This window comes from Lagopus leucura, unplaced genomic scaffold (assembly GCF_019238085.1).
Source record: "Lagopus leucura isolate 7727_CA_CO unplaced genomic scaffold, USGS_WTPT01 Super-Scaffold_100001, whole genome shotgun sequence".
In the NCBI taxonomy this organism is placed as follows: Eukaryota; Metazoa; Chordata; class Aves; order Galliformes; family Phasianidae; genus Lagopus; species Lagopus leucura.
In genome coordinates this window covers 100,805,426-100,833,276 of record NW_024962262.1, presented here as the reverse complement: position 1 = coordinate 100,833,276, position 27,851 = coordinate 100,805,426, and the positions used below count along the sequence as shown (strand labels likewise).

At 41.5% G+C, this 27,851-nt stretch overlaps 1 protein-coding gene across 1 annotated transcript; it reads right to left on the bottom strand.

Annotated features, from left to right (window-relative positions):
• Window positions 1–1,208: 1,208 nt before the first annotated feature.
• LOC122177469 (antigen WC1.1-like) lies at window positions 1,209–25,984 on the bottom strand (the record flags this gene model as incomplete). The annotated part of the gene is made up of 16 exons (XM_042866852.1): window positions 25,917–25,984; window positions 21,421–21,494; window positions 21,127–21,272; window positions 14,611–14,925; window positions 11,124–11,432; window positions 9,117–9,431; window positions 8,071–8,382; window positions 7,305–7,622; window positions 6,247–6,561; window positions 5,207–5,521; window positions 4,404–4,466; window positions 4,004–4,318; window positions 3,773–3,808; window positions 3,246–3,387; window positions 2,341–2,435; window positions 1,209–1,561 (listed from the first exon to the last, which is right to left on the bottom strand). Coding segments are annotated over exons 3-16 (3,273 nt in total), but the record flags the coding sequence as incomplete, so codon positions are not given.
• Window positions 25,985–27,851: the final 1,867 nt, after the last annotated feature.

The following is a 27,851-nucleotide window of genomic DNA, read 5'->3' as shown; positions in this document are numbered from 1 at the left end:
TCCAAGGATCAAGCATACTTTTCCCAATAAACATTTTTAATGAACTTAACGATAATCATTTTAAATGAAAGCAATTATTCAGTGTGCCAAAAGAACCCAATTCCATGTTTTACCACCTCAACTTTAAAAAGCATTTTTTGTTCTCTTTATCTGACATATTACAAACGTAGTAGATCTAGCCTTGTCCTTCCCAAGAGTATGCCCTAATTTGGATCCTCCCAAGGCTACCACAGGAGAATGATCAACCCATTGTTGGTGTTTGAAATCTACTAGGAGGATATAACTCATCTTATAGACTGAGGGTGGTTACTGCATAGAAAAGTATGACCCTGCTAGCCCCCCCTCTCAGCTCTTCCTGAGGAGATCTCTGGGTCCTAGAGCCCTGCTCTCAGCTCCTTCCTCCTAAGGCTTCCCTGCTAACACTGGGATATCAAGTTTCCTAGGTCTCTGCAGATAAAGTCTATTCTCGCTTGCAGTGTTTATAAGGAGAAAAACAACATAGGTGTAGATTACCTGCAGAAGTTGTGAGAACACGTACTGAATTAGTTGAAAGACCAGTCTAACAAGCATCTACCTGGAAGTGTAGGTAGATGTGAATCTAATGACGTTCTTCAAGGCTAAGTGCAAAGTGTTGCACATGGGCCAAGGCAATCCCAGGTGTTTATACAGACTGGGAGAAGAACTCCTTGAGATCAACGCTGTACAGAAGGACTTGGGGGTCCTAGTGGACAAGAGGCTGGACATGAGCCAACAGTGCAGAGGGGAACTGATGATGAGAGGGCTGGAGCACCTCTCCTATGAAGAAAGGTTGAGGGAGCTGGGTTTGTTTAGCTTGGAGAAGAGAAGGCTCCGGAGAGACCTCATTGTAGCCTTCCAATATTTGAAAGGAGAGTATAAAGAGGAGGGGGAACGACTGTTTACAAGGATGGATAGTGATAGGACAAGGGGGAATGGTTTTAAACTGAGGCACGGGAGGTTTAGGTTAGATATCAGGAGGAAGTTTTTCACACAGAGGGTGGTGACACACTGGAACAGTTTGCCCAGGGAGGTTGTGGAAGCCCCATCCCTGGAGGCATTCAAGGCCAGGCTGGATGTGGCTCTGGGCAGCCTGGTCTGGTGGTTGGTGACCCTGCATGTAGCAGGGGGGTTGAAACTAGATGATCACTATGGTCCTTTTCAACCCAGGTCATTCTATGACTCTGTGATTTTATGGGATAGCATTTCTTCCTTACAGTGATTAGATAAAGTCTAGGTGATCTTTTGAGGTATGCTCCACCTTGGTTTTCCCTGAGGTTGGTACAGTAACTATAGGATACGAAAATTAGCAGCAGTGCTCTTCCAGCCTCACCTTTCCATGAATCCTTGTTTCTGTCACATTCTTCTGAGACCCCAGTGATTTCTTGCTTATTCTGCTCAGAAAAAGAAGCATCTTCAGGTCCAGGAGCATCTGTTACATCATCATAACCACCTTCCAGGTTATTTCCAGGCAATGGTGAGATTTCTGAAACAGGATAGGTATTAATAGTAATAGGGATATGTCTTCCACTAGAGAGAGCACTAGCTTATGATCCAAAAATAAGTCCTGCAATAATGACAGTAGTATAATAATGAATGGTAAGAAACTAAGGTTGCTCCTGAGGACTCTACAGTATGTCACAGTGATACAGCTCCAATAATTGTCATATGTTGTTGTAACAAGTAGAAAGCAGAAAACAATGTAGAAGATGAACAGGAATAGGACAAACATCTGGAACAATGGAGTTAGTGGAAAAATTTATGTCAAGGTAGTCTTCCCCACTTTATTTCATAATTTCACAGTAACAAATTGCTCTGTGTCTATCTCTGTAAAGCACCTATTTCCTTGTATTTTCATTACTTTAACCACTCTCTGTTAAACTTCAGTGAAATAGACCAGCTAAGTAGCTGCCCTGTGCTGTCACCTCTGGTTGTTTGGATACAAACTTGGGCCAAACCTTTGGAGAAAAATATTTGCAGTTCTTTTTCCCTGTCTCTCATTTTCCACTGTTTTTAGCGGGGGAATCAGTGAAACCGACCACAGATGCTAATGAGGGGAAGCTGCCCTAAAACAGTTCTAAGAGAGCTTTCCAGAGCAGGTTTGAGTGTGCAAATGAAGACCAAAAAGTGCTGAATAAAGCCAGATGCATGTTTACTTCAGAGCTGCTTGTGTTGGCTTGGCAGATCTGGAAATCTGAGGATAGGAGAGAAGAATTATGGGAGAAACCAGAAGTTTCCTGGTAAATGTGTGAGCTTCACAGTTTCATACTGAGGCCACCAGAAGAAATTAGCTTTAGTTTGTTTCTCTTGATGAGAAAAAGACACACATACCTGAGAGGCCAGACATCCCTTGCTGTTCTTTCATCAGTTTGTAGTCAATCTCCTCATAGACAACCTCATTGAAGGAGTCATAGGGTAGCCTGTAGCCTGAACATAAAATGCATGATCATTCACAGACTCTGTCCATACTCAGGCCATGGTCATGAAAAGATGGAGGGATCTAACAGGGTCTACACAATCTGGTTACTACGCAAAAAGTCACTAAGAAGTGCTGGCTAAGAATAAGTGTGGAGAAGTTTATTTTGACAAAGAGACCTTAGATATTGGGTGAGGAAGCAAGTTTGGATTTGAAAACAAATCCATTCTATTTATTCCGTCTCTGTGCATATCTAAGTTTCTTTGTTTTAAAGTTATGTTTTGTGTTATCTTCTAATAGGCCCCTTCATTACTCAGGAGACTGAAAGCTTTCCAGACGTTTGTGGCATTTCAGGGAAAGATCTCATGCAGATCCAGTCTGAACTGGAGATATTGCTACTCATTTGTCTGAGATGTAATGTGCTACTAGCTATGAGGTTTCCAGTTGCTGTACTGATTTGATATTCTAAAAGCCACCTTTAGTAAGGTGGCTGTCCTTGCTTGCATTTTTGCTGTTTCTCACTGGAAAACTGTTTCTCCAAATTGACCTCACTTTCCACTCTCAAGCTAGTTCCCCTGTCTCTGTTTCTTTCCACACAGGCAGGTCACTTCAAGTATCCTACAGAGGAAGACCAGGCCCAAGACTCCCAGTAGTTGTCCTGGCTGCTGTCAGTTTCCAGATGTACTAGTTGACAGAGAATGAGTGAAAATCTCAGTGCAGCAGCAGGTGTCATTTACCTCAGCCACCCATCTCCCCTTCTCCCCCAGACAGCTGAAAACTTGCCAGCCATTTCAAGGAAGCATTTTATACCAACACACCTCTCTGCTGTGCCCTGGCTCTTTGGATCTGTCCAGCAAGAATGGCAAGAACCAGGCAGAGAAGGGCCCCCAGGATGATGCAGAGGATGACAGGTGCTGAAGCTCTCATGTTGTTTGTCGCTGAGCGGTGGGGTGAAGCTAGATGGAAACAAAGAGGCAGCACATAGGGAAGAACCCAGTAGCCCAAAGGCTGCTCCTCTGAAGTCTCCTCATGTGCTCAGGTAGCAGAGTGAGGCAGCTCACCTGCTACATAATTTCTGCTCAATGAGAAAGAATTCAGCAGCTAGAAATAGTGCCACTCATTTCTCCTTTACAAAAGACTGTGGGAGATGCTTTCTAATGAGCTGGAATATCTCAGAATCACAGAACTGCAGGGGTTGGAAGGGACCTCAAGAATCACTGCGTCCAACCCCCCTGCTAAAGCAGGTTGATATATTTCTGATTTACCTGTTTTGCAGTATCAGTGACAATGAAAGTCCCTAATTTGATGGGAGGAAGAAAGGGTGAAGAAGGAATGTTTTACCTGCTCTAGTGGAAGGTGCTGTTGTTTCTGTCACACCTACAAAAGGAAAGTGAGTCCAGATTAAGGAAGAGGTAACTGAAAAGTAGGAAGAATATGTTCATATCGTTTGTGAGGTTCCTTCAGTAAGAATTATAAAGAGGCTAATCACTGGGATGGACAGATAGCATAATATCCCTCTTATTCACCTCCCTCCCCAGTTTGTGTGATGAACCAAAGGACCATTTTACTAACCTGAGCAATCCACGGCAGCATCCTCCTTGTGATCACAGTTTTTGCCGAGCAAAGGCTTGGAAGGACAGTCCCAAAGTGACAGTTCTGTTCCTTTACAGTGGACCTTCTCCAGCCAGATGGGACCTGTCCCCTCCCCAAAGGCAGCTTCACTCAGAGCAGACACAGCAGAACCACAGCCCAGTTGCCTGCATACAACATTAGCATCTGCCACATCCCAGGAATCATCACAGATTGTTCCCCAGGAACCCTGATTCCAAATCTCCACTCTTCCTGAGCATGCATCCTCTCCTCCTACAACACGTAACTTGTCCTTGTCTGCAGAATAAAAAAGCATCTGTATTGCCTGAATAGCAGTAAGGTCCACAGAGATTAATTAGGAAAAACAAGGGGGTAGAAGTACCTGAGCAACTTGTAGAGTTTGGACACTCAGTAAATGAGGCAGGAGTCATTGTTCCTTTTCTTCCTGCAGAAATTAAATACTGAATTAAATAATTAGATCATTCTCTGGAAAGAGTGAAGGAGTGTAAACTTCCTGAGCATTAATCATCAAGTGCATTTTTCCTATAATAAATGTGTAACCTATTTAGTAGTTGATGTACTAGTTGGCATTTATTAGTGTTTGGCTATTATTGTATATTAAAAAAATCTTTAAACTCTCTGATGACTTTGTTTTCTTTTCTCTTGAAGTGCCTTTCAAGAGATCTGAGTTATCTAAAAATTATTTATATTTCAGTGGGAACCCACAGATATGAGATACTGTCCTAAAAGCAGGCACCAGAAACGATAATTTAGAACTGAACTAACATACACTTGCACTTGGTTATATGCATGCATATGTATTTGTATGTATATAAGCACTGCTTTGCATACATACATACAGAAATACATGTATGTCTCTAGTCTTATTGAATAGTCTCATCTTAACTGAAATCTCACAGACTAATTGCATTTCACACATTTTTAATGTACAGATAAGCAGTGGCAGCATCCCGTCAGGGGTTTCCCTTGGATTTTAACACTGATATCATTTTAATTTACTCATTTTCAGCAGAGATGTAGACAAAATGTTTGTGCCAATTTCATGAAACTGAAAATAATATGAAGTGGAAACAGATAAACATGAGTAAGCATCATATTGTCCATGTATGCATGTGCGGATGTATGTATATTTGGGAGATACTGTGTGGATGCATTTGTATTTACCAGTGCAAGAAATATGGGTCTCTTCTGCTCGGTTATCACATGATTGAGGATCCCAGGGGTCTGACTGACATTGCCACAGGGAGCTGTGTTGCTCAGTGCACTCAATGTGATCCAGCCATGTGGGCCCAGAACCTCTGCCATATTTGAAATCTCTTTCAATTTCCCCACCATCTCCACAGTTCAAGTGTTTGCATACAGTTACTGCAGTGAGTTGAGACATACGATTGGAGCAAATGCTCCCCCATGTCCCATTGTAGAAAACTTCTAGCCGTCCAGCACAGCCACTGCCATTCACCAGCCTCAGAGCCAGGAACTCTGAAAGTGAAGGCATAAAAATGGAATCAGATGACATGATTCAACACACATTTCATCGTCTTGTTTCTAAAGACCAACCATTCAGTAAGCATTACTCTTCAAATAATAGGGGCCACTTCCTCAGTGATTTTGACTGTTGTGCCAATCCTGTGTACTGTGTAGGACTTCCCTGTTGTTGGGAATGCTCTCCAAATCCTTGCTGCAAATGAAGCTCCCCAGCAACTGCGAATCTGGATGATGGTAAAGTATTAGGGCAATTGGTGATGTATCTTTCTTAATGACTATTGCTATTATTCATGCAGTAACAGTGAGGCACATTGCCTTGTTCTGTTTTATTCTTGCTGTATCATTGCACTTATTATCTCAGTGCTTTAAACTGAAGTAAAGATAAACACACTTCTTTAATGTGGTGTCTGTGACCTTTGTGCTGACCCTGTCCACTGGTAAACAGTCTGGCACTTGACAGTTGATGACCTCCTTCTGCACAACGTACAGCCACAGCCTCTTGATGTAGCAACCCTCCAATTTATCCCCGAAATCCCTCAGCATACACTTTTGCGTGTACATGTGTGAATGCCAAATAAGTACACCCTTTGTGATGATGGGCCGTGCTTGCAGACAGGAGAGAATAACAAGCTGTTCAAGCAAGACTCCACCAATTCTCAGCTTTCCCATTTGTGTTCTCTTCCAGCTCACAGGCTATGAAATGTATTCTTTGAACATACCTGAGCATAGGACTCCAGCGTCCTCTTTGTGTTGGCAGTTGTGATGACCCCATACCCTAGAGGGGCATGCCCAGATATTGGATTCAGACCCAGTGCAGTTCACATCATCCAGCCAGATTTGCCCTGACCCTTCTCCATAGTAAGCAGAGTCTAATGCTTTGATGGCATATCCACATCCCAGCTGTCTGCAAACAACATTTGCATCTGATAGATCCCAGTTATCATCACAGATAGTGCCCCAGATGCCATCATGATAAAGCTCCACTCTCCCAGCACAGCGTTTTGTTCCATTCACCAGCCTCATCTGCCGGCTCTCTGCAGGAAGAAAATGCAACTGACAATATTGAATATATTGATAATGCACTGGTCAATTTAATGAGCGTATATTTAAAGCACATTTGAGGCATCATGTTCTTGTTAGATTCCAGTTCATTTATTATGATTTCTTAGGTAGAACTCCTGTGATGCTAAAACCACATCAAGGCAAAGGATTACTCCTGCAACAGGTGAATGTTTAAGTAATTCCTGTTGGTTACTGCAAATGGGTAGCGGTAGTGTAGTTGTGGTAAGTATATGCAGACATCACCTTATTTTAGAAAGTCTGAGAAGCTGTTTTCTAATTAAACGCATTTAGATCAGAAACAGGTTCTGCAACAGATGCGTTAAAAATTAAGAGATGTAGCAATAGTTGTTTGTGCGTATATCTAGAAAGACTGCATGTGCATACACATATATAGAAGAGTCACAAAACCAAATCTATTCAGTTCTTTGATGTCAGTTCAAATGTGGATAGTCACTGACAAATTAATGCTTTTATGACTTTCGTATTGTTATTTCTTTTTGATTCTGTGAGCTAAATTCTTTAAGAATTTCAGATGAAGAAAGAAATGTGTGAATTTCACTTGCTTCTTTGACTACCATTTATCTCTTAGTGTCTACAAGTAGGTGAGTTTCACAAGCTCTGATCCATGCCTATTTAAGATCTGGTAAGACCACAGCACAAGGTTGGCTAGAGACAACCCTAGAAAGCATTCTGTTCTTTTTACACAGTGACTCACCAGAGCAGATCACACCAACATCTTCAGCAACTCCTGCTGACAGCGCCTGAGAATGGGAGGTCTTGCAGAGCACTAGCCGAGTCTCATTTCCATCACACTGGACACTTCTTAAGCCCACAGGACCGATGCCTCGTTCAGACCTTGGAAGGTAATAGGCTCTCTTTGCTATTCCACATTGGAGCTGTCTGCATACCACATGAGCATCTTTGATGTTCCAGTCGTCATCTAGGACTCTGCCCCATATGCCATCAAGGGAGATTTCAACACGCCCATCGCAGCGGCTCTGACCATCTGAGAGTCTGAGTGATTCAGCAAGACCTGGGCTCAAAAGGTTTGGAAAACGCTATGAATAAAATTTTCTGCTGTTATCACAGTAGAAATAACATGCAGGGGACAGATGGAAGTCAAAATTATATGATGGTAAAGAGTATTTCACACCAGCGATTAAGGAGGTAGCCTGTGGTAAGGCTTTGATTGCTTCTATGCCCAGAAGATTTTGCAACAGGAAGCAAGATAGACATACCCAGCTAAAAGGTTAGATCCTCCTAGAATCAGGCACATCTAAATAATATGATTTCCTTTAGAGTGAAATCCTACTAAATGAAGTTTTTATGCTGAAACTGGGGACAGAAGTGTGATGGGTGGGTGGTAAAGGAAGGAGAAGGACATTAAATATAAGCTGACATATACAACTTGGCAAAGTGAGATCACCAAGATTGCTTTGGTCTGAAGTTACAAAACCTGAGAAAAAACATTCCTGACTTACCTGAGCAAACAACAGTGGCTACTTCTTTGGCTGAACAAGTTGGATTGCCCAAAGTCACTTGAGCACAGTCCCACAGGCAGGACTCTGTCCCTTCACAGTGAAAAGCATCTCTCCATACAGGTCCATTCCCATCCACAAAACTGTCTCCTGTCTGGATTGACTTTGCATAGCCACAGTTCAGTTGATAGCAGAGGACGTTAGCAGCCTGCAAATTCCAGTGGGAGCGGCAGAGTCTTCCCCATGTATCTCCATGGCGGATTTCCACTCTGCCTGAGCATGTGCTGCCATTCGCTAGTCTGCCCCCTGGGCACCCTGAATATAAGAGAAAATGAATACCAAGATGTCATACTGGTAACTGCTCATGAGCATGAACTAAAAACTGGCTTGGAAATGGAAATAAATTTTCCTTAGCAATAGAAAGAAGCAAAAATGGCCACTGGCCACAAGAATTTCCATACATATAACTAGATTTTAGTTTTACTAAAATTAAAAAATTAAAAAAATGCTGTTTTACTGAGAAGAATGATTAGAAATCAGAACCTGATCTGCAATTTTTGAACTTGAGGCACTAGATTTCAAGGCTCTGAGTGAACCTAAACTCCTCTGACCAGATGTATCTGGGTCTCTCAACTCAGGCCATTGGTCCAAGGACTCAATTAAGCCTGAACCAGGCCTTCAGTCCTTGCCTTAACTATGTGGTTGGTGTAACTGCCCTGTCTTCTGCTGTTCATTTTTCTCTCCAGTTCAGCCCTCTGTGTTCAGATGCTTCAGACTATACCCTGGTGGATGCACTCATATTGTCTCACCATCTGGACCCAGCTCGTTCTCTCCTCAGGAGCAGCCCTTCCCTTGCTCTTGCCTGGCACAAAGAGGGTTTTATAGAGAGTGAGCAGCCTTGTGGTAAGTGCAGCCTCAGCTCTTGGAAATACCTGTAGCAGCAGGCTAAATACAGAGATTGGCTATACAGATACCCCCTGGTTTTTGGGTCCATACTGTCTCAGAGAAGCCATTTTTCATTTCTCCTCTTAGCCCTTTCCATTGCTCACCTGAGCACATCACACGAGCAACATTTCCAGCAGGGCATTCGTTCTGATCTAGAACACTCACAGAACAGTCTTTCGAGTATGAGCCATTCTTCTTACAGCTGAATGTACCGTTCCAGAAAGACCAATTTCCTCTTCCAAAGGACTGTCCATCTGGTATTGACAGTGCAACTCCACAGTCCAGATGCTGGCAGAGGTCATTGGCAGCTGGAAAACTCCACAAGTAGTCACAGAGCGTTCCCCATGAGCCTCCATGAAGAAGCTCAACTCTCCCTGTACATGTGGTACTGCCATTTGACAACCTGTATCCGCCATAGCCTGCAGGAATAATGAAGGACTTAAGCATTTGTATTATTATTTATTGCTATCACATTGAAAATTGTAAGAGAGATCTAGACTACTAACCCTTTCTGTGTCCCAGGCTACTGGGTAGAGTGGTAGAACAGGAAGCACATAAATCAGGTAAATTTATCATAAATTTGATTTATGATAAATCAAATCATAAAAAACAGGAAGCCCGTACTACATCGCTGAAAGTCTTTTAACTCCTGAATTTCCTTCTCTCCTTCTCTGCTTTGTTCTCTTCTCCCCCCAGAATGCTGCTGCTACTTTGTAGAATATATATATATATATATATATATATTTTTTTTTTTGGAGAGACAATCTTTAAATTCCTGTCTTGCTTTAGTTGTGTGTTTGGGAAACACAGAATAGGAGCTACTAGTTGCATTTTCTCTCCAAGTAGCAAGTCCTCTCACATTAATCAGTAACCAGTTCAGTGCAATTCTCAACTTTCATGTATGTAACAGCACAAGGTACAAAATACAAAAGGTCATGTCCATCAGGTAATGATTCACAATTATTTAAGTATGATGTGGAGTGTCCTACTGCAATCCCCATGCAGTTGTTCTGACTTTTCATACTGTTATACTGCCTACCCTTGCCTCACTCTTGCACAATATTCCTTCTAACGAAACCTCTGAGCTATGAATCTTGCAGGACAGGAACAGGAGCCAAGACCTCTCAGTCATAGGCATCTTAACTAGGCTGTCTGGCTCCTCAGAGGGCTGCAGAGCACAACAGCCAGCATGACATTTCCAAGGCAGGTTTGAAACTGACTGCAGCCCTTTGACTGGAAAAGTCTCAGGGAGACCACGTCACTCTTTACAAATGCCTCAAAGGTGGTTGTAATCAGGTGGGGGTTGGCTGCTTCTCCTAGGTAACTAGTGATAGCACAGGAGGTAATGGCCTTGAGCTGTGCCAGGGGAAGTTCAGATTGGACATCAAGAAAATTTCATCTCAGGAAGAGTGGTGAAGTACTGGAACTGGCTGCCCTGGCTGTTCAAGAAAAAGGCAGATGTGGCACTGAGTGGCATGATATAGTGGTCATGGTGGTGATGGGTTGATGGTTGAAATAGATGAGCTTAGTGATCTTTTCCAACCTTGACAGTTCTTTGATTCTATTTTACGATTCTGTGGCTGGGAAATGCATGAAATGAACTTCTTTACATTAAATATTTGTAACTTATGCCTCTATGATTTTGCGTAAGTCTGTAGTTGTACCTCCCCCAGTTTTATAATTAACTGAAGTACCAGAGTTTAACACACACAATAGCAGAGAAGAAAATGCATTTTGCCATGTTCCTGATTATCTGCTCTGGTCACCTCTCCTTTTATGCATATGAGAAAGACAAGGAAGGAATTCCAAACGCTACGGAGCTCATACCTCTACTAACATAAGAGAAATTACAGATCTTTTGAGACCTCCATCCATGGTGACAGAGTGAAATTGTCACAAAGGATGCATTAAACGCAGACTCTCAGTTGAATGAAGGAGATTGTGAGGCTGCTCTCTTTTACTCTTTTACTCCTGGCCCTTCCTTGAATCTCTCAGGCATAATAGGGGAAGAAGCCTAGAACCATAGAAATATGCAGAGGCTCAGAGTGGTGGGCTGCCAGGAAGAAAACTTGGGATACATATAAACTATATCCATCAGTCCAAAGTCTCACCTGAACATAGAACATAAGCATCATGAGAGCATGCCTTACTATGCTGCAACGTCCTGGGACAGTGTGCAAGGTGAGTCTCATTCCCCACACAGTGGAACTTTTCTTGCCAGATCAATTCATGTCTGCCTCTAAAGTGAGCTCCTCTCAAGACATCCACAGCCTGGCCACAACTTAGCTCACTGCATATAACAGAGGCAGCATTGAAATCAATGTATGAGTAACAGACCGTAGTCCAAGTTTCTTCTTGCTTTATTTTCAGGTGTCCTGAGCAGGCAGTGTCCCCACCAGACAGATGCAGCCCTGAGAAACCTGTGTGGTGGGGAGAAGGAGAGAAGAAGGAGAAAACAAGAAGATCAGTATTGAATGTTGATTATGCTGGTCTAATTTAATTTCTCTCGTGCATTCATGGGCAAGACACATGGAATGCACATCTCTGAGGACCAGTAACTTCTAAATAGCTGTTGTGGCAATATCTGTATGCTGCTGGCAAGAGAAAAATGAGAGGAAAAAAACAGCTTATGGGAATGTTTGTGTTTTTAGTACATGAAAATATAAAATCTTGAACAAGTGCTCAGAAAGCCCTAGAACAAGGGGAATTTTGAACATTTGCAACTTGTTTGAACAACAGTAATCCACAAATAAATAAATAAACCCATAAGCATTTACAAGTGTATGTCCTCAAGTCTTCACTATTCAAAGGAATAGAAGACTGAAGTGCCTCAAAAAGAAGAAAACCTGTATTATACAAATATCAAGGGATTTCCAGAAGAATATAGAGCAGAGTCAACTACGAAACGCCTCTATAGTATGAACTGGAAGTCTACAGGTTTATTAGTTCAAGTTCAGCACTGCTGATCCCCATAGGCTTTGTTGAACACCTTTGCACATCGCTTCATGAGCTTCATATTTCTGGAGATCTTGTTCAGGCAAGGCATACTACATGAAAGTTAGCTGTGCAGACCCTGAGTGAAGCCCATCTCAGTTTTGATCAAATGTGTCAGCTAAGGCACAGCAGCTTGTGAGAGAAACGACCTGTCCTGAAAACAGCATTGCACTGCTTTTCTTCTGTGGCATTGCACACTGTAGTAGTAGACTTGCTTCCACTCAGATGGGGCTACATGTAGCCAGCTCAGTGTCTATGTCTCACCTGGTGTTTGTTTTTTTGTTTGTTTGTTTTTAGCTCCACTCAATAACATTTTTGAAGTTCTATAGGTCTTGCATAAAACACTGTTTTTTTCTTTGGTGTTTGCATTTTATTCAGCTCCACAGCTCTATTAGCAGTGAAGTACTTCATATCATAACAGTTCCACCACTGTTCATGGGTGAGATATTTATTTTATATGCTTTTCTTCTCAGCAGATGCAATATGGAAATAAGTAATGGATTTGTTTTTGTGCAGTACAGACAATCACCACAATGAATTTATAGCTGTGCAGGTGCATGGAAAATGTTGTTCACATGAGCACCAACAGTGCAGTCAAGGGAAATCTCAAGTTTATCAAGAGTGACTCCACAGAGTGTGGGAGAGTTTGTGGCTTTGAATCAAAGGAGAGGCTAGTAAGGCTGATCTTGTGGTGGGAGTTTGTTACAAACCACCCATTAAGGTGAGGAATTGGGTGAAATCTTCTATAAACAAAAACAGAAAATCTCCAAATCACACATGTTTATGCTGTCATTGGCAAAACTACTGAGCACATAATGTGTTTAGTTTTCAGACCCTCACTTCAAGGATATTGGTTTTCACAAGCATGTGCAAGGAAGAGCAATGAAGTTGGTGAAGGGAATGGAAGATTTATGAGGAGCAATTAAGGGAACTAGGATTGTTTAGTCTGGAGAAAAAAGAGGATGAGGGGAGACCTCATTGCTCTCTACACCTAAAAGTTGTCTCTTTTATCATATGACTAGTGATATGACACAAAGGAATGAGCTGAAGTTGTGGCAGGGGAAGTTTAGGCTGAAAATTAGGAAGAATTTCTTCACAGAGAGTGTGGAGAACCATTGGAATGGGCTGCCCAGGGAAGTGGTGGAGTCCTCATCCTTGCATATATTGAAGAAACACAGACATGACATCTATTTGGTAGCAAGGAGGAACTTGTTTGGTTGGGGTTACAAAAATCTTTGGTAGCCTTTAGTCACTCTGAAATAGTGGATTTCCAAATATTAAGTGGGGTGAGAAAGAAGAAAAAGTGCAGAGCAAACAGAGAAAGAATTTTACCTAAATAAACCCATGGGATGCAATGCGGTTTATCTAAACTGACCAACTTTCTTTCAAGTCCACTCTCTCTAAAAAGAGGCCATTTTCAAAAGGTTATAGAGATTATATCCCTAGCAATAGGAAAAAGGCAGATGTTGCACTCATCTTCAGAAAAGGATGAAAAGACGACCTGGAGAACTAAACTACAGGCTGGTCAGAGAAAATCATGGGGTGAGTATTCTAGGAGCATATTTCTAAGCAGGTGAAGTGAGAGGTGAGCAGGTGAACAAGGAGAGTCAGCATGGATTTTCCAAGAGTAAACCATGCCTATGTGACCTGATTGCTTTCTCTGAAAAAAGGACTGATTTGTGAATGATGGGATAAGAGCAGTACGTACCATTCGCCTCAAATTCAACAAGGTCTTTGAAACTGTTTTGCACAATTTTTGTGTCTTGTAACAGTCTCAATGAGTGAATTACTAGATGGGCAAAAAGCTCATCAGTCAGCCTCAGATTGTAGTTCTTAGTGAATTGCACTCAACCTGGAGGCTGGCAACAAGTGGATTACCACTGTTGTCTTCCCTGAGATCTGTTCCGTTCTGTATCTTCATCAGCATCCTAGAGAGCTTGATGGAGTAAACTTTTACTGAGCTGAGATAACCTCAAGGGCAGAACTGCCATTCTGGTGAACACAGAAGGAAGTAATAAGTTGACAGGAACCTTATGAAAGTCAAAAAGAATGAATGTGAAGTCTTGAAGAGAGGAAAGAACCTCTTGCAGTGCTTCAGGGAGCAAAACCAAGCACATATTGCAAGCGAAAACACTGAGCATACACTGGATTTCTTTGCCATTCCAGAAATTCCTATCTTAGCTTACAGGAAGATCTAAAGGAGGAGGATGCTTGGATAGCATAATACAGAGTGTTCTTGCTTCCCCATCTACACCCTCTCTTTAGCTTCCTTTCCTGGCCAAAAGCAAGTTGATTATTGCTCTCATGTTGACTGCAAGAGGCATGGTAGAAAGAAATGGTGTTTCTATTTCTGTTCTGTGTGATTTACTATGTCTATTTCTGTTGTATATCATTGCTGTGCAAAGGCAAAGCAGACACACGTTTGTGGTCAGCAGAAGTTTTAATTGTTATTTGGGTTATACTTATTTGGGTTCAGAGGCCATGGAGGAAGTGTTACCTCTGTGCTGACCACATTACTAGACTATCCATTTAGGACAAAGATTGATCTCAGTTCCTTTGTATTGTGGGAATTGCTCTATTATTAAAGGTTATATAACTTCTTACCTGAGCAGATCACTCCAACGTCAAAATAATGAGGGCAGGTAAAGCCACCCCAGCCTGCATGAGGGCAGTTCCAGAGGGCAGATTCATTACCATGGCACTCTACTCGATACAACCATGTAGGTCCAGATCCTTCTCCAAAAGGAGCTCGGTTAAGGGCCTGAACAGCAGACCCACATCCTACTTGCTGGCAAACAACCTCGGCATCTTCTGTATTCCAGTCACCATCACACACAGTTCCCCACCGATCCTCATGTTTTACTTCCACTCTCCCAGAGCAGGGGCTAGTTCCATTTATCAGCTTCAATTCATCATCTCCTTCATAAACAGAGACAGAAGAGGGTTATGAATATGACATTCTAATCATTACAATCTTTTGCAGATGATTAATCAGATTCTTATTACTCCTAAACCTTATTTTTAAGAATCACTTTCTAAATAGTCCCATATAAAGTTCTCGTTTGTTTTGCTATCAGGGTGTTACGTGTGTATTTACAAGTTTGAAAAAACTGAACTGCTAAAATGTAAGTTATTTCTAATTACATGCAAGCTGTCTCTGCTCCTGACCTATCAGAGATGGAAAATGCCAAGAAATGCCCATAGCCTGTGCCTCATAAGGGCTTCAGTAGATGTATCTCCTTTCTTGTTATTGTTCTTCCTCACTTTCTTCCTCTCAGACAAACTATTATTTGCAACTAAGTGCCCTCCAAAGTCTCTCTCTTTTTTTTTTTTTTTTTTTTTTTTTTTTTTTTTTTTTTTTTATATATATATATATATACCCTGCCATGGACACAGTCCTCCTGGTCAGGGGTACATGACAAGAAGAGATGTCTCATGCAGATATCGTCATGGGCTGGTGACCTGTTCTGGGAGATGCAGCAGGATAAGCAGAAGATGGGCAGGTAGGTAGGTATTCATCTTGTTCCTCATGCCCCACCCCCTCTTGATGTAAAAATTATCCTCAAAGAATCCTCTTCTTCTCTGCTTCCAGTGCCTGCTGCTCTGTGATCCTCTGTTTCCAGGCTTATTTCTCTCCACTAATATCAAAATTCCACTAATATTTCAATTCTTCTACAAATTGTTCCACACAATGTTACAGTCTGTACAGAGCAGATGACAGTCTGACAGAAGAGGGAAGGCTCACATGAGGTTTCCTTGCTTTATTATGTTGGACTACTACTATAAAAGCTTCAGCTACTATACAGAAGTCTAGAAAAAGGACCTAAGAGCAAGAAAACACAAGAAGAATTTTATTACATTCAAATGCAGGAATGATTATGAGACATAGAAGCAACTCATAGAAAATAAAGCTACACCATAGCCTGCTTGAGCTTAGAAAACAGGATAATAGATTTGAGTTGTATTTTACAAAGACATCAGGAAAACGAAGGTAGATAGTCTAGTATGTAATTACAGGGGAAGAAAAAACTGTTCAGGAATTGTTTTTTGTTTTTGTTTTTTCCCCTCAAAAAGTCAAAGGTTTTAAGGTAAGAGTTTTGGAGCAGCTTCTCCTTAAAAAAAAAATTCTTTGCTTGCAGGAAGATTTTACTTGCTTGACTAAAAGGCAAAAACACTGAGTTAGTATTCTGAATCCTAGCAGACAGTAATTTAGTGTAAATGCCACTGAAAACAAACAATGAAACAAAAAATAAAGATACCTCCTGCAGATTCCATTAAGAACAATTACTGTTGTATTGAAACAATAAAGATGACATTCAGATCGTTAGGTTTTGTGTTAGGAAGTTCATCTTCCCATGCAAAGGAGCACAGATAAACAAAGGCAGGCGGGGAAACCTTAGTAATCCAATCAGAGAAAAAGGCTCCTGCTGTGGCACTTCCTGGGACTATCCCAGGATATGGGACACTGTATGAGATACAAAAGAAAAGCAGCCAAAGATTGCTTGGGAAGGAGAAAGTATAGCACAACAGAAGGGTAAATGGACACAAGGGACAAATAGGCTGCTTCTCAGCTGACTTGTGCAGCTATGACATGCGCTGTCTGTTTCTTTTTACTTTATTCTGTGCACCTATGTATGGCTGTACCAGCAGCTGGTGCCGGACCATGGGTCACAGAAGTCCATGTCTTTGATACCAGCAACTAGAACAAATGAGGGCATGTTAGTGTGTGACTGCTAACGCATATCAAGCTGGGCTACCGAGCGAGTAGATTAAGTAAATTAAGTCGGGCATATCTAATTTGTAGCCCATAGGCCACATGCAGCTCAGCACATCTTGCAGTGCAGTCCAGTCCAGCCCCTCAGTGTCAACCAAACATCAGTGTGCTAATAACCCCATCTGGGCTGAAACAAGGGCATGGCACACAGTGCAGTGCCAGCTCATGTGATAGCAAATAAGTTTATAGATTTTGATACACTGACTAAACACAGTCCTGTAAAGAGCAAAAAAAAATATGCAGCTATGCTTTCTATTTTGATAAAATAATGAGAATAGGTTTCAAAATAGTTAAACCAAAAACTTGATGATTTTTTCGTTTGCAGCTGAAACAACACATCGTTTGTGCTCTAAGGCTGCTATACTTTTGCCTTGTTGTGCAACTGGATAGATATAAATCACGGAAGAAGTTCAGCAGAATAAGAAAAAATAGGGGAGTCTAATAATATTCCACAATGCTTTGTGACTTGGACAAAAATTCCAGGATTATCCAGAAGAGTGCTAAGTATGCTAACAAACTACTTAGAGATTTTGAATTCCATAAACATCCCATCTACAAGGAGCAAGGTGCATTGACATCCTTTACTTTCAGAGCATAAATAATCAGTGCCTTCACAAGAAGGAATTTTTAAGAACAGTTTTATCAAGTAATGAGAGATGAAAGCAGTGATAACAAGCCTTAAACCTTGGGATAGACCTTGGGATAGAGGCTAACCTCAAATGAAGCATGCAATTATTTGCTTGACATACATGCATATTTGAATTACACACAATACTGAAATACTTGAGAGGCATTTTATATTTCATAGTAAAAGGAGCTCTGGTGATTTTGTTCTGGAACTAAGAATCTTGGGGCACATTTTTTAAATTGAAGTTTGCTCAGTGACAGTTAAATCATTCAGTACTTGTGCTCATCTGTTACCAATGTTGGGTCCTTGTGTAATACTATAATGGGATGATAACAGTAGGGTAGCAAAGTCTCTGACTACAGCAAATGAGAACAAGCCCAAAGGCAGCAGCCACAGATGCAGGAAAATAATTGCTCACCTTTGGAAGGCCTCAGGTAGGCAGGGATCTCTGGCAGGAGATACCCTCACCCCCACTGCTGTCCCTTAAATGAGGTCTGGGAAGGAGTGGATCCTGGCTACACCCCTCCCATTCACTCAGCTCCCCTGAGTTGTCCCTGCCTTCGCACCAGGTGCTCAATTATTGTTTCAGGCCATGAATTAGTGCCTCCACTACAGTTGAAACAAACTTGTTGGATATGATCTGTCCCCTTCTCAAAGAGAAAACTTAAAAGGAAAAAAACCTGTGTGAATTGTCATCTCCAAAGAAGACGACATGGCTGAAAATTAAAATGACAAAAAACCTACCATATGTGGGACCTCTATATTTCCAGGTGAAAGATAGTAAAAGATAAGTACATGCAAGGACCAGAGATTCATCTAAAACTTAATTAGATATGAGTTTCAGCATATAAAGGAAAGTGAAAATCTCTGAGGGATGCTAGTAACTTCTTTTGGAGCATGGAAGGCCACTCAGGTTGTTCACATATCTAAATGAGGGTAACAGAAGAGTCAGATAAGAAGACTAACAACTTTGACCCCAAACCAGAACTGTTTCAAAACCTAGCTTACAATGGAAAATTAATCCAAAGTTTATAAATAAGATTTGATCTGACTGTCAACGCCGAGTTCACTAACAAATCTTATTGGCCTTGACTTGCCTCAGCTGGGGTCTCCACCCATGCATCCTGCCCATATCTCTGGGGCTCCATTTAAGAATATGTCTGCAACTTTTGTCACTGCCTCAGATGCATTGTAGGTGTGCTTGCATCCAACTTAAACACAGCTGAGTCTGGCCACAGTCTCTATAATATGCATGCTGACCTGCAGATTGCTGCCATCACTGGAGCTTGTCCTGATCTGTATAGCAACTTCCAATTTGACTTTGAATGTGCCCCTTCACCACGAACTTGCTTATGATCTGGGCTCTTACTTGAAACTCACTACTGCCTTGCTTGCCTCTCTTAGGTACTTGAGCCTGGGCCCTTACTGGTGAGACCTACGTCCTGCTGGCCATGTTATCATGGGAGCAGATGGCATTGGCTGTACCCTTGAAAGATACTTGTAGGAGATCTAGAGAAGTGACAGTTGCAAGCAGTCTAGAAAGACACTTCTCAGAGTAAATCAATGGTAGTATCTGATTAGCAACAGAGAAGTAATTAAATTTTAATAAGACCCTCAGGTTTTCCTGGAAGAGTTCTCAAAACAATACGGATTTGGAAGCATCACATTTTCTCTCTTCCTCAAACGAGAGAGATGTTCCTACAGATCACACTTCTTGCTGCCATTTGACACAGTGAAACAAAAATAAATCGTTTTGCTTTTTATTTTAAATCAATTCTAATTCCTCTCAATTCCTCGTGTCAGCGCTAACACAGAAATTGATAAAGCTACTTCTTTCAGCAACTAATCATAATCTCTTTCCAAAGCAAACTGCTAGCAGTAGTTGACCAAAATGCAGTTGTCTCCATCCGCATGTAGTCTGATTGTCTCCTGGTTCAGAGGCAGATAATATGGCACTGACACAGAATTGCTCTTGTACACAGGCAAAGGTTTTGCTTCTGTGCTAATACTGCTGCACTTCCCCACAATTTCCTGTCTGTCATTTAGATTCAGAAACATGAAGAGATTATTCAAGTGGATGACAAGTAGCAACATCTGAAGATATTTTTGTACAAACTGTCTTCTTTTCTCAAATTTCCTGAGTAAAATTTTCTCAAATACTTAGCACAAAGAGCTACAAAAAGCCTTTGTACTTGAGATGTATTTAAAAACAAACATTTAATAAAGATAACATTTATAAATTAAAGTCATCATTCATTATTAAAGGAACCAGATAACCTATTTCTATTAGCCACATTCAGGACTAAAACAAACAGATCCTCAATTGATTAATCTGTTTCTCTGCACTTGAATATTTAAGTGCAGAATCTGACATACTATTTTCAGCACATGACAGAATGCAGGTCTGAATGCAGAGGCAAAGCTAGACAAAACATACCCAACAATTTTTAATATACTCTAATTGAAACTGTCATCTGTTGAAATCAATCTATTGTGATGTTTTTTATGTTACCTATAGACATATTACCTCCACTCACACTCCACAGCATATCCTAACAAGGACCAAGTTTAAATTCAGTGGTACTAGTTACAGGATGAGGTTCTGCTTGGGTAAAAGGGTGTAAAATTGGGGCTTGTTCCCGCTAAAGACCTGGTTCCCCTCGCAGACCAGGAATAAGAATGAGGCATGCAGTCCTTTTCCCAGTGTGTGTGCATGCGTGTCAAGATTTCAGCTCACTTCTGATGTGCTTCTGATATTGCCTGCACTCTCCAAAGTCCCTGTGGACAAACAGGGGGCTGTGATAGCATGGAATACGCAAGTATGGTCAGAGCCAGAGCAGATGCGTGGGTTGTCAGTGCTGATAATGGGGTGTCAATGTAAAACTACTCCCATCTACATTGTAAGGCACTCTTTTACTGCTTCCTCTTATTATAAAATTGGCAGATAACTTACTCTTTAGTACAGTTCTGCTACAGAGATGTCTAAATACAAGTCTGTAATATTGCTGTTCACACTCCTTTACACAGAAAGTCCCATGCCACTTCTTCCCATCCATTTGCATCCACACAGCTGGTGGGAGCCTCTAAAACTAGGTCTCTGCTACATTAGGGAAAGTATCAACCATGAAATCTTATTTTCATCATACAAGGGTGCAACCGTCAGGCATAGTGCTATGTTACTAACTCCATGTGTATAGAGACAAAAATATGAACTCCAAAATCTGGTTCTTATAGTTCATTTCAAATATGTACACGTAGCCCTACAACAGCATGGGGATAACTAGTGTTAAAATTCAAACATACAGGAACAATGGAAAGGAAGATACTACCCAGTCAAACACCACTGCACACAGCAGCATTTTAACTGGGTTGAAATAAAGACCTAGAGTTATTGACTCCATCTACACAAAGCTCAATGGGGGATACAAGACAGTAGTAAAAAATACCCAGTGGGCTTCCATTACAGCTCAACTGTTCACTGAACTTGGACTTGAACTCTGTAAAAATGTCAGATAGCTAATATGTCAGTAAAATATAGCACTCTTACAAATGGCTTATTTTTTTCTGCCAGGATCACCAAGGAGTTCGAATTAAGTACAAATGTATTTAAACACTTTCTTGACATTTTGCCTTACAGACTAATGGAATAACAACCAATTTATACTGAATTCACATTCTCTTCCTTAGCCAAGTACCTTATGCAAATTAATGTACTTACCTAGGGAAACCTGAATGGTGAGGAGAAGGAGCCACAACACTAAAGCTGAAAGACATCCTTTCATTGCCATCCTTACTGTGGCTGGATAATTTAGGCACTATATAGACCAAACTCTCTGCATGCGTGTCTCTCTGCGTCAGAAATAACTACGAAGGAGGAAATATATAGGTTCACATCCTAGCACAAGCTACATGAAGGAACCAATAGAAATATTGTTCACCTTTTTAGACATTATCAGCAGATAATCTCAAATCTGAAAGAACCAAAACCTCCAATAAAATTTGAAAGTTGTACCTGTGACCATATATGTGGAATGTCTGCGTTTCTAATGTCACCATCGAGATCGTCATTTCACTATTGGCATCAACCTGTGGTACAAGAAGAGTAATGTGTAAAATGGTTATTTCTCAACTGATAAAGCAATATGGAAGTGCAGAACATTGGTCTCGCTTTGGAATGAAAAAGGGAAAGAGAATTCTTACATTTGCAATTTATCAATCTCCTTGGGAACAACTGTGCTCTCATTATAAAATCCAAACAAGAGGGTCTTACTGCTGGTGGTAGCATTGTGAATAACAAATGACACTCTATCTTTGTGGTGAGGATTGCTCAGGGATTCCTTATTTGGTTAAAACCTGAGGATAGTATGGGCTTTTGAAAGACCATCTTCCTTAGGATACAACTTATAGGACTTCCTGTCTTCTCTGCACTGGGGCATGTCGCAGCTGTCTGTATCATATCCTTTAGCTCTATATCTGAGACTGCGTACCCATAGTGGGTATCAAAGCAGGGGGGAGGAGGGGGTTCCTGATTTGCCACAGGGACATGATCGAAGTCCCCTTAGAGACGAATACAGGAGTCTTGATTGTGATGTCTGCAGGCTATGTACCTATTACCAGCGGAACTACTTATCTCCCAGCCTCCAATAATCTCCCCCAGCGTGCAAATAGTTCACACCATTTTAGTCCTACTTGCATCTTCCAAGGTCATTCTACTTCACTGGTACCTGGTTCTAGGTTCTCAGGGGCAGGGAGCAGAAGATTATTTTCATTGCAAGTTTGGGGTCTGACCTGATCATCAGTGCCCATAATTGGGATCCTAAGTGGGGACACCAATGTTGTCAGTAGCATCTTCAGGGCACTGAGTCTGCTGTTTCTAGGCCTTTCATTTGGGTCTCACAGGGTTTCATGGAGTCTTTTCACCCACCCCCACATAGCCTGAGAGTCTGCCTTCAGGACAGACTTAAGAGTGCCATTATAATGTTCAACAAGGCCTGCCCCAGTTATATCATATGGAGGTGGAATCACCATTCAATGTTGTTTTCTTCTGCATGGTGCTATACCACTGCAACAGTGAAACGAGTACCTTGGTTACCCTCAATGACTTGAGGTGTCCCATAGGTGGCCATCAACTTGGAGAGTGCCTTGACAGTGTATGACTGGTTTGCTCTTGGCCCTGGATAGGCCTATTGTTCTTTGTGCAGCATTACGCAGCTTCTCCTGTAACCAGTGGGTGATGTTCTTCGATTGAGGATTCACCATCCACAGAACTTGAGCCAGTGTGCTGGCTTCATTATTTCCTGGAGAGTGCAGAGTTTGGTGGCTAGAGATGTGGTAGACATTTATGGTCCCGTGTTTAATCACATTCCATATGTCTAGCCACATATCTCTACCCCAGATATGTTGGGCACAAGCAGTCCATTCCTGGGTAGTCCACTGTGCAGTCCAGAGAGTGAACCCTGGTACACAGCCCAAATATCTATGCAGACATTCAGTGTACCATCACCGGGTTCCTTGGTTATAATCATCCACATGGCTAGCAGTTCTGCCCATTGAGTACTCTGACCACACCACTCTTCAAATTAGATGGTTTCAGTAGAAGCATGGCATGCCACTGTTCTCCACTTGCTTGGGTTAGACTTGCTGGATCCATTCATACACCAGACATCTTCAGGAATGAAATATTTATCTTCCTGAAAGGGACTCTTCTCTGATGGAGCAACCATTGTCTCTACTGGCATGTCAGTGAGTCTACTGCCTTTTCTAATGCCTCTAGCGAGTCAGACGTCAACATGAGAACATTAATATAGTGGTACATTTCGATGTTATTAGGAGTATTCCACTCTGCTAAGTCATGCGCCACTAAGTTCTGACAATAAGTTGGTGAATGCACATACCCTTGTCAGTGGGACCTGAATGGGAATACTGAAGAATGCATTTGCCAAGTCTATGATACAACAGTAGGCTTCTATTTCCCAATCAGGAAATTTCCCAATCATGTGTCCATCAGGGGGGCAATATCAGATAGAGCTGCATGAATGGGCAACCTTGACCTTATTCTCTGTAATCCACTGTCATTCTCCATGTGCTGACTTCCGTACTGGGCGTATAACTATGTGCAGGTCTTATGATTCCCACTTTTTCTAGTTCCTACACTGTTCTTAAGATTTTCTCTTGCCTGCCCACCTGCCCACCTCCCCCTCCCAGCTGTCTATAATGTTTAGTATTAGTAATCTGGCACAACTCTGTCAGGTGAATAGGCTGTGTTTTGCATGGCCTCTTAAGATCACCTGTGCTACTCTGGGGCTGGGGCAACAGACACAATATACTCCCAGACTGGGAGATGCCCAACCCCCAGCTTCAATCATATCTGTATTACAGGGATGGTCTGTCCTCAGAACCCACCAGTCATCACCCTGTTTCCATGAAATTTAGTTAGATCACCATAAATAATGAACGTTTCTGCACTCGTGTTTCCTAATACCATCATTTGCCGTACATCATTCCAGGACCAAAAAGTGTGTAATTCAAATCAGAGAACGTAGGTGCAGGGGGGCTGGCATGCCCCATCACACAAGTAACTGTGAAATTGCCTATTCTTTTTCCTCAGGTGGCTCAGGTCACTTGAGGAGGCTTTTTCCTTTTGTTAGGGGCTATGAAATCTTCCAAGTTCCATGTTCTTGTTGATACTTGTCCAATAATTCTTACCCCTGTTTCGTTGAGGGTGTTCTGGAGTTTTCGACTTTCCTCCAGCTGCCTTTATAGCTGAAAGAGGATATGATTGGTTTGGCAATCAATTTTTGCCAATAGAACCCCAGTCTGGATTAAATCACTAAACATATGTTTTTGGGACACCTGTATGGGCCCCAGTTGAGAAGTCTGCGGGGCAGGTCTCCTAGTTTTAGTTACAGGGAGGACCTCAGCTCCTCCCAACATCTGGATATTGTGCCTGGTCCAAAGGCACTCTGTTTCTCCTAGATCTGCCACCAATTGGGTAGCTTGTTGAACAACAGCCTCTGGGTTACCAAAGGGATTATTATGGACATTAGTGAGCCTCTGGTAGGGAGGCACTTGTTCTGGAATGAGATCCCTCATCACTGAGGAGAATTTCCACCAGATCTGGACTCTCAGACTTGTCATCTTAAATCACTTCCTTCATTCCTGGTTCTCTGATATAACTTTGAAGTCCCTCTGTCAAAGTCCGTAGAACAGTATTTATTGGAATATTGCTTTTATTTGGCCACACAATCCTACATGCAGCCATTATTCATTAAATTAAAGAATTATTTTCATCATTATGCATTACAATCACATACAGTCTTTGTCTGAGGGCCAGATGTACGCGATAGATACAAGTTTAGAAATCTTTGGTCCATTAATAGCCACACTTTCGGCCTCAAAGTCCCATAACCTCAAGAACTAAGCTGGTATGCTCTCTAGTGATTTCTGTTTAAATCATTGTAATATATCCATGAGTTCGGTGGCCTTGTATGGGTGCATGTCACATGTAATGCAGCAGGGGCAGGGGGCCACTCCTGAGGTGGCAATCGTGCTGGTCTGTCTTGGACTTCCTCTGTTTTTTGATTTATTACTGGTCTTATTTCTAGAGAATTTGAGGTTCCTGGATCCTCTCATTGGACTTCAGTCATCTTCATTTTCCTTTTATTTTAGATTCAACTACGATCAAAGGATCCTGTTGATTTAAGTCCTTCTCTCTTTCTAATGATATAGTTCTTCATTTTAGAGGGGAAATGCCATTTGAAGGTCATGGAATGGCCTGTGTTGAAAAGGACTGTAATGATTATCTAGTTTCAACCCCCCTGCTATGTGCAGGGTCACCGACCTCTAGACCAGGCTGCCCAGAGTCACATCCAGCCTGGCCTTGAATACCTCCAAGGATAGGGCATCCACAGCCTCATTGGGCAGCCTATTCCAGTGCTTCAAAGGTGAGGCGGTTTACCACCTCGGAAGTGCAACTTCATTTTTCAGCTGCCTGATATGGGATTTCAAAAGCTCATTTTCATCTTTCAATCCTTCCTCAAAGGAATGATATACATTAATTGCTAGCAGTAGCTGACATGCTATAGAGGATGTCACTACACCTCTTTCCTCAGTTCTTAAGAATATTTGTTCAAATTTATTCAAAAATTTTGCCACCTGCCACCTTGAAAGGGGATTTGGTTATGAGACCATGCAGCATAATAATAATAATCCATACAGAACTCAGCTATTGGGAATCAAGGAAATTCAGGGTTTCACCTGGGAAGTTCCTCCTGTGGGGCATCACAGGGTCCCAACAACCAGCCAACACACTCTCCTTTTAAGAAAAAAAAAGTCCTAAATTCATACGCTTCTATCATGCCTGCCTGATGCACCAAGTGTAACACAGTTGAAAGTTCATCAATGACAGCAGAGCAGCAAGATCCCAGGCTGCAGTAAGTGAGGGTCCCCTCAAAAGCAACAGCCATATGCAAAGAAATAAGGAAGAAAAAAAGGGAAAAAGCTACTTACCTTCAGAAAGCTTCAGGTATACAGGGAGTCTCTATCAAGATACCCTTCTCTTCACTGCCAACCCTTATCCTGCCAACCCTGGATCCTGGCTCTCCACCCCTTCCAGTTATTCAGATGCATTACGTGCACCTGAGCTCCTCTTTCTTCCTACAAGGTACTCGATAATTGTTTCAAGCTGTGAGTTAGCATTTCCACTACAAATACCTAGTAATGTTTTATAAATAACTTTGAGGATGTATTCTCACTTGACCTGGATATAGCATATTTCTCTCTATATAATGTTTTCGTATTTTTATATAATTGATGGGAGTTACTACAGGACTAGCTTGACTGTACTGAGAAAATATTGACATAAAATGGCTGCTAAGTACTTACAGGAAAAACTCACTGCCACCCTGGAAACCAGGTATAGGAGCTAGGATTTTGGCCTAGAAGCTTGGCCTGGGAACCAGGGACATCTTTGTGGGTTGCTGTTGGCATCCTAACACCTGGAGATGTTCTGAAGACCCTATTGATGAAACAAGAATTTGAGGAACACCATCATCTTGGAAAGGAGGCAGTTCTGAGAAATTTATCATCTGTTTCCTTAAGAAAGGGGAGTGAGACAGTAGCTCTGCTTAGCTATCCACTGATGTTAAAGCATCACACTGCCAAGGAGGATGCTTCAAGATATACTGCTCCTTGAGCAGCACTCTTGGCTGTGATGTAGTTTGATGACAAATAAAGCTGCCAGTTCATTATGTGTCTTCCTCAGCATGCTTGAAGCCAGGTTAACTCTGTAACTATTGTTCTATACTGAATCCCATCTGCCAAGTTACACACCAGGAACATTTATCATCAACACTCGTACACTCATAATCTGAGTTTCTGTGGCCAGGTATGCACCTTCACTGTAAACACATGGTAAAGCAAATAACCAGATGTGAACAGATCACTTAATGGGACTTCTTGTTGTTTTCTTATTGGCACAATCAGATAACTTACCTCATTTTAAGGAAAGCAAACTCTGGAGGAAATTAATCCAGACAGAGCTGAGTTGAGCCAGTTATGCTGAGAAATAATAGCTCTGCTATTATCATGATCATGACACGTGTAAGAATAAAAACATGAATGAATGCCATTCTTTCCTTTAAGGGCTCCCATTGGCAGCTCTAGGGATGCTTTCTGGTTAAGGATTACTTCTTGGTTACCCCACCTGAAAATCTGGTGCTGATTCAGTTCTCTTTACTGGGAGGAGCAAAATTTAAGGAATGGGCAGAGCTCACTGTTCTCCAGTTTGCAAAAAAATAAGGAAAAAAAATCAACATATAGCAGAATTTAACATGAGCAGGAGCATCTCTCTGTAAAGAGAAAAAAATAACTTTCCCTATTAAAACTGTATAGCATTTTCATGCCATACTTGACAGTGAAGGGAGAATGTAAAGTGTTTGTAGAATATTTACTAGTAAAGCAAGATACAGATGGGATTCAGATAGAGAGCTACTGCTAAATTTGTGTCAACTCTGAAGAGTCAAGAAAGAAGAGGATGGTTTCATTGGTAGAACTACATTTTTTCCTCATACTGGCTTGAGCCAGAAGTGAAACATATTGTAATGAATGTCTGTAAGATCATATTTTACTAGTTGAACTATTATTCATTAAATCAAGTTGTTGTTATAATAGCAGATAACTATTCACATGGTATATTCAATTATTGCCTCTCACACAGACACTCATTAATATTTCCCTGTTTAGACTAAGATGTAGGGAGCTTATCCTAGAAAGAAAGAGCTATTTTTCGGAAGCTTCTAATTGATGCTCAGAAATACCCTTGAGGACCAATTTTTCCATGGCACCCTAGGATGTGGCCAAGGATGTAAAACTCCCAGGTGAGACAATTATGTACTGAGTGGTCTCAACTAATCTCCAAATATTCTGAATTTATCTGTTCTTGTG